At 56.8% G+C, this 9,648-nt stretch overlaps 2 protein-coding genes and 1 pseudogene across 3 annotated transcripts in view; 1 reads left to right on the top strand and 2 right to left on the bottom strand.

Annotated features, from left to right (window-relative positions):
- The window catches only part of LOC105514361, an 8,185-nt pseudogene extending 7,822 nt beyond the window's left edge, over positions 1 to 363 (top strand). Inside the window, exons 4-5 of the transcript XR_001002167.1 lie at positions 113 to 160; positions 268 to 363. The product of XR_001002167.1 is annotated as a putative uncharacterized protein encoded by LINC00528 (transcript). The remainder of the gene's footprint in view (positions 1 to 112; positions 161 to 267) is intronic.
- Positions 364 to 2,448: 2,085 nt separating this feature from the next.
- LOC105514360 lies at positions 2,449 to 3,497 on the bottom strand. Its single transcript, XM_011945668.1, is given in 3 exon segments — positions 2,449 to 2,909; positions 2,911 to 3,377; positions 3,467 to 3,497. Coding segments are annotated over 3 exon segments (642 nt in total). The 3' UTR covers positions 2,449 to 2,765.
- Positions 3,498 to 4,657: 1,160 nt separating this feature from the next.
- The window catches only part of MICAL3 (microtubule associated monooxygenase, calponin and LIM domain containing 3), a 214,179-nt gene continuing 209,188 nt past the window's right edge, over positions 4,658 to 9,648 (bottom strand). The window contains exons 30-32 of the mRNA XM_011945646.1: positions 6,055 to 6,154; positions 5,854 to 5,927; positions 4,658 to 5,772 (exon numbers count right to left, since the gene is read on the bottom strand). Of these exons, the coding sequence (XP_011801036.1) occupies positions 5,588 to 5,772; positions 5,854 to 5,927; positions 6,055 to 6,154 (359 nt within the window). The 3' untranslated portion in view covers positions 4,658 to 5,587. The remainder of the gene's footprint in view (positions 5,773 to 5,853; positions 5,928 to 6,054; positions 6,155 to 9,648) is intronic.

Here is a 9,648-nt window from a genome sequence, read left to right as displayed (position 1 = left end):
GGGGGCTGCCTCCCGAGTCCTCGTAGGGTTCTCCCATCACGAGGCATCTATGCATCTACATGGGCCCTGACTCCAGAACCTCCGGCCTTCCTATGTGCTTCCTCATCCTAAGTTGGTCACTAGTCCCAAGTTGGTGGGCGGAACTCGAGGCAACGGCCAGGTGAGCGATGTGACCAGGCTGACGCCGGGGGAAGAGACAGGAACATATCCCGCCAGGACCCTGAGCTGGTGCTCACCTAAGTTGTTCTCCCTGCTGCCCTCTTGCAGGTGGGCAGACACCAGCAGCTGCAGTCTCGTGTCACAGCTGCGCGAGGTGGCTCCACATGCACCCACCGGATCCGGAGGATGCTGCCCCTGGCTTGAGGACCACTCAGTGCTGGCAGCCTCACCACGGTCACCACGGTCCAGGTGTTGACTGTGCAGGGAGGCCCTCAGCCCTGTCCACCTAGTCCTGGGCCACCCTGCCCTGGCCCCCACGGCTGGAACCCAGCCTGCTCCAGTACTGGATGTGCACTCTGTGGCTTGGAGGCCACGCGGGCAGAAAAGGGGCTGTGTGTGCAGCACACGTGGCCTACCCACAGCAACTGGAGTCCACCTTCCCAAGCAAAGCCCCAGCTACAGGAAGACCTTGCTTGGGGCAGGGGGCACACAAGGGGGCTGCTGAAAAAGCTCCTGGTGAAGCCTAGCAGCCACAGGCTGTTGGGGCGGCCATGGGCCTGGTCTCACAGGCTCCTGGGCTGTGTGGCAGGTGGCTCCGGCCCCCAACCAGTGTTTGCGTAGTATGGCATCTCACCCTCCTCACTGGGCATCACTGGGGAGGGTCATCCAAGCAGGGGACACGAAGGGGAGAGGTCTAGTACGTGGGCCAGTGTGGCCAGCTTATAAAATGGAATAAAATGGCACATCTTGTCCCTTCATCATTGTTGGCTGATTGTTAAGACGGGACTGTGTGAGGATTCGGGGTTCAGGAGGGACATTGGAGCTGTCAGATGTGGCGGTTCATGAAAGAAGAGCATCTTGTGTCTTGTTTTAAAATAATTTTTAAAATTTAAAAATGATAAAGCCTATACATTTTTTTTTTTTTTTTGACAGAGTCTCACTGTCACCCAGGGTGCAGTGGCACAATCTTGGCTCATTGCAACCTCCACCTCCCAGGTTCAAGCAATTCTCTTGCCTCAGGCTCCCCAGTAACAAGGGATAACAGGCGTGTGCCACCACTCCCAGCTAATTTTTGTATTTTTAGTAAAGACGGGTTTCGTCATATTGGCCAGGCTGGTCTTGAACTCCTGACCTCAGGTGATCTGCCTGCCTCGGCCTCTCCAAGTGCTGGCATTACAGGCGTGCGCCACGGCGTGACCTTTTCGTGTGCTTCTGACTGGCACTGGCCTGGCCCAGCCTGCCTTCCTTTCTGATGTCCTCCCTAAAGTAACACTCATCATTTCCTGCTACCTGAGGTGGCCGTGAACTGCAGCTGAAGCCTGCCTGGTGCAGCTCTGACAAGCAAGCCCTTCCGAGGAACAAGAGCCTGGGGGTCAGTTGACTACCAAGCCCTGTTTCCTTTCCCAGCAGGCAAGTGACCCAGCTCTCTTCGCACAGGATGTCCTCTAGGGCCACAGGATATGCACTTTGAGCTGCTCATTCATTTCTGTCCTCTGTCCTACCCAACATGCCCACATTTGTCCCGGCCAGGCCTTTGTTCTGGACTAGGTGGGAATGCAGCTGGAAGGACTGGGAGCCAGCTTCCACGAGTGACTTCCAGCCGGCCTGTGGGCGCCGCGGCTCGTGTGCACACAGCCACTGCGGTCTTTCCCTCCCTGCACGGTGCCTCTGGATTGTCACGGGGCCAGCCATGCTCCCAACAATGCAACACACCAAGGGAGGGTTAGAGAGAGAGCTGGAGGTGCCTCGGAGGCTTCTCAGAACAAAGAAAGAGGAGCTGGCCAGGACTGTTCCCTGTCATCTCCTGGGGACAATTTTCAGGCTAAAGAGGAGTGACCCTACTGAGTGACCTCGAGATTGTTGAAACATCTGAAAGGTTTCGGCATGGGTGCTGTAGACCCCATGCATGCCATGGGCTCCCGGGTCAGCTGTGCTGCAGGACAGAGCCAGGCAGGGCTGGAAGGAGGCTACCAGGACCACAGCATCGCCCTGACTTGGAGTATCTCCAATTTGAAGAGCCCACTTCTCTTCCAGAGGCTACTGGGGCTTCGTCTGAAGAGTGGCTGCTTCTCCAACTTGGCTGCCTAAGACATTTACTCAAGTGACAGCAGTTGGTGGCTGAGCCAGGATATTATGGAGGACTGAAAAAAGCACAAACTTAAAAAAAAAAAAGATGCATTCTTTAAACAGTCTTGCACACACCCAGGCACAAGCTAGATGCATAGTACTTTGCACCTACACCATCCACCTGAAAAATACAGTACAATGACATAAAAAACACACTATTTCTTTGAAAAACTTTTTATTTAGCGTAAAACAGACCCATACCCTTCATGGGTCAGATGTTACCACCTTTAAAAAAATGTTTAACTCTCCTTCCTGTCTCACTGAAAAAATTTTCTTGAAAGGGTTAAGAAGAGTCTATCATTGCTGGTCAAAATCGGCCTAAGGATGGCCGCCAGGGGCAAAGGCCTGAAGGCACCACTTGGGCAGGCCTGGAAGCCCACGGGTGCGGGTGCGGCACCCTCAAGCCCAGGGGCGGGAGCGCCCCCTCCCTGCCCTCCAGGGAGGCTGCATGCAGACCTCCACAGTGTTCAGCCTCCAGTTTAGTCAGCCTCGAGTTTGGGCTGCTCCTGCGCCTGGTACTTTATGTGCATGATACATGTGTATCCATCCTGCTTCCCTGCCTTCAAGGGAAGACTTAACTCTTGGAAAGAAAACCTGCCTGGAGCTGCACGTTCTCACAGCTGGAGATCGCTTCACGCAGCAAGTTACCAGAGTACTCAAGTCAACTGCAAAGTGGTTACAAAATGGGAGCTTTAAAAAAAGTGCTCTCCTAGAACTGATGTCCTCACAGTCAGGAGTGGGAGGCTGGGGCTGCTGTGCGGGCCTGCGGCTCCATGGCACCTCTCTGCAAAGGCTCGGGTCCGCTTTCCAGACTGCAGGCCGCTGTGTGTGGTGCGGTGGATGCCACAGTGTTAAGGCTGACCAGGACCAGGAGGTGACGCTGGGCTCTCCCGCTACACCTGGCCACTTGTAGCAGATTCCTAGGCCACACTCCTTCCGAGCCACTTTGCAAACTGCTTCCCCGTTGTGGGGCCAGCAGGAGCTACAAGGGCCAAAGGCGGCTCTGCCGGGCCTGGACTGGTTTTGTGGCCTTCGATAGGAGAGGTCTGGGAAAGGCCACGCCGCAGTGAAGGTCTTTTCCCACGTCCAATTTTATGGGAAGACTGGGGTTTGAAGATGGAATCTAGGAACCCTCCTCTCCCCTTTTTTAAGAGAAGAGAAAAGGAGACCTTTGCCTCACGTGAGAGCGGGTGGAGGAGAATCAGAGCCATGGCGGCCACCAGCGGCGTACTTCCTGGATGTGCACGGGAGAGAGATGGCAGCTTCTGGACAGGGATGACACAGGTTCTTTGCTCCTTTGCAGTTGGGATGAATGTTCAAGTTGAGGCACAGTGTGGTTCCCATGGAAAGCCCAAGGTCAGCATGGCCCCTCGGCCTGCTCCGCTACGGGATGCCTTGGAGGGGCCAGGCCTCTGCTCCCAGCTGGCCCCAGCCCAGGGAGGCGGCAGGTGGCTGGAGCACCCCTAGGGGCAGGTGGGTCTAGCCCGGGAGGCTCCTGGCTGGACTATGCGCTAAGTGCTTTGATGGACAAGCACCCCACCCCCGATTAGCTCAGTGGCTTGATGAGCTGTACACAGCCAGGCTGGTGCAGAACCGTGAGAAAGAAACGGTTTGGCTATAGGAGCTAGTGATTCGGGGCTCGCCACCCTTTATGGCCCCATGAAGATCCGGCACAAGGCAGGTGCCCGTCACCCTTGGGAGGGAGGGCGGGAGTCTCTTATCTGCTCGAGAGAGGCCAGCCTGCATCCCAGCATCCACTGCAGCTCTTGCGTTTCCGTCTGGGTGAATCTTAGGCTGGGAGGAGGGACTTCACCAGCCACGATTCCAGGGTCCCACCCTGCACCCTCTTGGCCAGTGTGGACGAGGGCCCATCCTGAAACCTTCTTTAACATACGTGTGGAGGAAGGTGATGCCCTGGCACCCAAACTGAGAAAAGGGTGAGTTCTGCAGAGCCAGAATTCTCATCGGGAGGGTGAGAGTGGCGGCTCTGCTGTTAGCTTGGTCCAAAACAGAACGGAAATGCCCCCTCATCACGTGAGCGGTCCAGACGGTCTAGCGCCAGGGTGAGGCAGGCACCAGGTGCAGAAGGGGACAGAAAGCTGTGAGCAGGACCCAACGGGGGTCCTGGGCAACTCCCTGATGCCAGCCAGGCCAGTGATACGAAGAGAAAGGCTAATAAATAGATGCACGTGGCGAGCGCCGGGCAGCCCTGGACCAGGCTGTGTGGGATGCAGCAGATGCCACTGTGGCTCCCGCACCCGGGCGCCAGCCCCGGAACAGGCCGCGTGGGATGCAGCAGACGCCGCTGTGGCTCCCGCACCCGGGCATCAAGTGATCAGTGTCTCTAGTAAAGATATACAAACCAAGTTACTTCTTTTCAAGTATTAAAAAAATAAGTTAATTGACAAAAAGGGTTTGAAGCGGCTGAGGGTCTTGCCAGGTTGTCAGCTTCATTTCAATGTGCAAACACAGGAAAAACACCAAGGAAGAGGTCATCTCCTGCCCCAACATAAATGTGGATCAGGGACAATGCCTGTCTGCCAACTGGGGGCGTAGAATGTAGGGCCTCATCCTGTCCCCCAAAGTCAGCATTTTCCAGTGTCAAAATGGTTGTGAACTACAAGCAAAATGCAGCAACCCACAGGCCTCAGGCCGCAGCCAGCGAGAGGCCCAGGCATTTGGCCACTTAGGGTCCAGTGTGTGGTGTTCGGCTGGAGAGCAGACCCCTCCTGCGTCCTCCTAATTTGCATAATCAATTCCAGAGCCTGCCCACACCTCCATGTCTCCTGTGATGCTGGCGTGGGCATGACTGGACACCTCCCCATCCTGGGTCTCAATCGCACCCTGCTTTCGTGGGGTACTGTTTACGTTTCTTTGGTGGTGCTCCAGGGAGCATGAAGAAGACAGTGCCCCTCGCAGGCTGTGGTGGCGCACTGTGGTTCTGATGGGAGCAGCTTCCCTCTCTTACCAGATGTGCCAGTGGAAGAAAGGGGCACAGCCAGCACATCCTCAGGGAGCGTGCGGGGTGGGCCCCTGCGTCATGCCATACACACCGTGCTCCTCCTCTGAGCGGGAGGTCCAGGTGGGCCTCCTCCCAGGAGGTGGCGCCATCTCAGATAACCACTGTCCCCTGGGGCTCCCCACTGCACGCGGGACTCGACCACTTTCCAAGCAGCACACGGGCATCTGAGCGTAAACTCCAAGGAGGTGCCAGGCCTCCTCAGATCGCGGCTCCGGGTGGTTTGGAGGCCACTACCCGGCCAGGCGGATGCCAACAGAAAATGGAGTGCTGGGTGTGAGCTCAAGACCAGTTAAGGCTGAAGCCCTTGGACAGCATGGCAGCCTCCAGGTCCTTGTCCTCCTCTCTCTCCCGGAGCCGCTGCTCCTCCAGCAGCGCCACCAGTGAGTCTCTCTGCTCCACCACCTCCAGCATCTCATTGAGAATCTGCTTCTCTTCAGACAGCTCCTCCTCAGTCTTAAGGTGATCTTGAAGGAGAAGAAGGCATGAGGTGAGGGGCCTGGAGGTGGCACCCACCCCAGGCTCCATGGGTGCCTCACCCCACTCACCTTCCACTGCCATGCGTTCCCGGAGCTCCTGCTGCAGTCGGCTCTGCCGGTCTTCCAGCTCCAGCTCCCGGGCACTGAGGAGGGAGGGCAGGAGGGAGATCAGCCACTGTGACTGGGGACCACCCCTCACCCCAAAATCTGGAAGGACCTCCATGCCTGTGACAAGCATGGCACCAACACCCCCTACCCAAGGCCACTCACAAGATCATCAGCTCCGACTCGTAGCGCACCATGGCGTTCTTCTCCTGCACTAGCTTGAACCACTCCTGCATCAGCTTGGGGTCGTCCTTCTTGCCCATGCCTGCCGAGGGAACATTCGTGTGGGGTGCAGGGAGTGCCGTGCCCACCCTGGCCCGCAGGAATCACACGGGGCAAATGTGCAAAGAGGGCCGAGCAAGATGCTGCCGGAACTTCCACTCCCAAGCCAGGCCCAAGGTTTGCCTGCAGCCATGGGGCCCTGGCGCCCCCTCTCCGGGGCCTGCGCTTCCCCGTGTCCTGCCATCCCTGCTTACCCGTCAGCGACCTCGCCAGTGAGGACCTTGCCCTCCCCGGGCCTGGTTTCTGCCCCTCCTGCTCCCTGTGCTCTCCTAGGATGACTTCTGTCGCTTTCCCTCTTTCTTCCCATTCAATGTTTATTTAGCACTTGCTATGTGCTGGGTCTCCTCGGAGGAAACCACTCTCGGAAACAACGCAAAGTGAATTTGTAAACTGCACTCTGCCCTCAGGTCATGCTCATTAACTCAGCTCTTTCTTGGGCCACTCCCTCTCCAGGGGCTACCAGAACAGATGCCTTGTCATTTGTTTACCTCCTGACCAGGCAGAGAAGACACCACCCCTTAACTTGTGGCCTATCAAGCTTCTGGATGCCTCCCGCAGGATCCCGCATGCTCGAGGCAGGGATCTCAAGATGGCCACCGGGTTTCTCACCAAGAGCAGAGAAACGCTAGCAGCCCCTGGGGATGGAAGGAGGTGGCCACGCCCTGCCCTGGTCCAGTCCAATAGAATGCCTGTGGCTGGTGGCTGCCTGCTAGCTCAGGCTGCCTGAACCAACAGGTGCCCATACCAAACCTCCCCAGGGGCAGCCTGGCCGCTGGCTTCACTGTGGCAGGAGGACAGAATGAAGAAGTCTCCAAAGGACCAAGCCACCCAAGAAGGGAACAAGGTCCTTTTCCTCGGAGTATGGAAGTTCATGGCAAAAGTGTGGTCCCACCTAAAACACATGCTGTGTCAGTGGCTCTTCAATATTTTTGGATTACAAACCACTTTGAGAATCTCATAAAAGCTAGGGACTCTCTTCCTAGAAAAATGCCTATGTGTGTAGAGCAAACCATTGGATGCAGAGTTCCAGGCTGCTCCTGGACTTCCTGTGGCCTGTCTGTGGGCCTCAGGTTAAGGGGCACTAGACGGGGACATCTTTCAGAGGCCCCTGCACTCTCTGCGTCGCTTGGCAGGGTGTGTTCTAGGCCAGTTAAGACAAGCCCAGGAGTGTGAGGAACACAGCCTCTGAAGGGCCAGCCACAGCCCGAGCCCTCCCTCACTGCTAGCTGCCTTTCTCCACCTGCCTTTCTGGCACATGGTACACAGACACATCTCTTATCTGCAGTGGTGTCTGCTAGACAGTTAGTCTCTACCCAGTGGCCACACCAAGGAGGCAGAAACGCACCATGTTCAACAAGCAGGGGTGAGTGTCTGTACCGTGCCCTAGTGCCCATGCGGTTCTGCTCCCAAGGGGGTTCCTGCCCCTGAGCCTCCTCTGAAGGACGAAACCCCCCGGCCTGTCCAGCCCGCGACTGTGGAGTGCCTGCCTGAGGGTCAGGGGACCAGCGCTCTCCTCACCCAATCCAATAGGCTTGGGTCTTGGCTTTTAAGCCAGTCCCCACTCAGTTCCATGCATTGCTTTCGGAGCATCTCTGCACAATGTGCCCACACAGCCGTGGAGGAGGGGCCCCGGCATGCAAGCTGTCCAGTGCGCCCGACCGCGGCGGCACCAGGGAGACTCTCCCGCTGCCCACCTCCCCGCGAAGACACAGAAAATGCCACCGGAGACGTGCGGACAGCGCTCACTAGCTACGGCGAGCTCACCCACGGCCGCCAGGCAGGGGCTGTGGTGTGTGGGCGAGAGTCGGGTGAGCGCTGTGGATGGCAGGTAAGAGTTAGCAGGGTTAGTCATGGCCACACCCCCCACATGCCTTTCAATGACAATCTTATCACCACAACAGACTTCAAATCAGACAAACTTAAAAAACACACACTCAGCAAGACACGAGGTAGAGGTTTGCTTTCAGTGGTTGTTTGGAAAGGGGCCCGAGGGCGCTTGTGTAGACCAGTCTTTGTAAGGACAGTATTCCTTGACGCTCCCATCCAAATTGCTGCACACAGGCGGGAGGATCCTCACCTGTATCCCTGCCCCTCTATCTGGATCTGAGACTTACAGGCCCCAGCCATGAAAGGCCAGCCAATGCTGCAGCCCTGAAGGGCCCAGACCTGGAGGCTCTCTGGCTTCACTCTGCACCCTGGTCCTCCCCATAGACAGTCAAAGGGATACTGTACCTTTAGAAACTGCCACAGACTCATGACATTTTGTAACAGGACCATTGAGGGTCAGAGAGAGACAGAGAGAGAGAGAGAGAGAGAGAGAGAGACAGAGAGAGAGAGAGAGAGAGAGAGAGAGGTAGGTGGGTTCTGGCTCTGTGTTTGACTAGTGTGGCTACGCCCCCTCCGAGGTAGCAGGGATGGGGTTGGCGAGGTTACGTTACCTTCCTGGACACAGCAAGGGCAGAAGGAGAGAGGTCTACGCCGTGGAGTCCCGCCACTGGGCTCAACTTCAAAAGGACCAAACAAGGAAGAGGAGGAGGAGACGGAGAAAGACAAGAAGGAAGAGGAGAAGAGGAGCAGGAATTTGGAAGTGGAGAGGGACAGGGAGAAGGTGGAATAAAAACAAGCAGAGGACAAAAAGCATAAAAAGTGAGAAAGGAACAACAGGAGGAAAAGAAAAAAATACAAGAAATGGAGAAGCAGAAACAAGGGCAACAAAGTCTACAAATGAATTAAGTCCTGTTTTCAGCATGGAACTGAACGAGAGCAGACCCAGCTCCGGCAGCATCACAGAGGGGCGTGGGCTCAGAGCAGCCGTGTGAGTTCCTCCAAGAGGGATGACGTGTCCCCTACATGATGGCAGCAGTCGGGCCACAGGGCCCTCCCGCCTCTACTCCTTATCAGGAGGGCAGTGGCATCTGGGTTGTCATACAGTGGCCTCTGGGGCCTTGGGCCCCCTCCTCAAAGCCCCTGGATAGGTCTGCCTGGCTCTGAGACAGACTGCATTCAGTAAGTGGCCAACATGGCTTCCAGGCTTGTAGGTGACACCTGGGGTCACCTCCCAGACCCACGTGGAATCCTCTAAGATGTCACCACAGGTATGTGCTTGAGGCAAAGCTGGCCTTGACAAGTGCAAGGCAAGGGGGGCCTCTTTGTGACGGCAGCACCCCATCCTGCGATGGACCTCCAGGACGCTCACACCTGCGCTGCTTCAAATTCTGAGCCACAACAATTTTGGGGAAACGTACACACACAGAGGTGACTTCCACCCGTCCGTGTCACTGTCCCCTCTCTCCCCCAGGCACGGGGAGAGCCAGCCACCCCCTTCTTCCTTCCGGTCCTTCTATGGCTGTGCGGGGACCTCATGCTGCAGCTGGGGGCTGCCACACTCTGGACTGTGAGACCAAAGGGGTAGGCTGACAGGACATGCTGAAACTTACAGGAACAATGCTGGGAGGAGTGCTGGCGGGGCACCGAGAG

The sequence above is a fragment of the Colobus angolensis genome, unplaced genomic scaffold (assembly GCF_000951035.1).
Source record: "Colobus angolensis palliatus isolate OR3802 unplaced genomic scaffold, Cang.pa_1.0 Scaffold242, whole genome shotgun sequence".
Lineage (NCBI taxonomy): Eukaryota > Metazoa > Chordata > Mammalia > Primates > Cercopithecidae > Colobus > Colobus angolensis.
The sequence above is the reverse complement of the archived record's forward strand: the minus strand, read 5'-3'. Positions and strand labels throughout refer to the sequence as shown.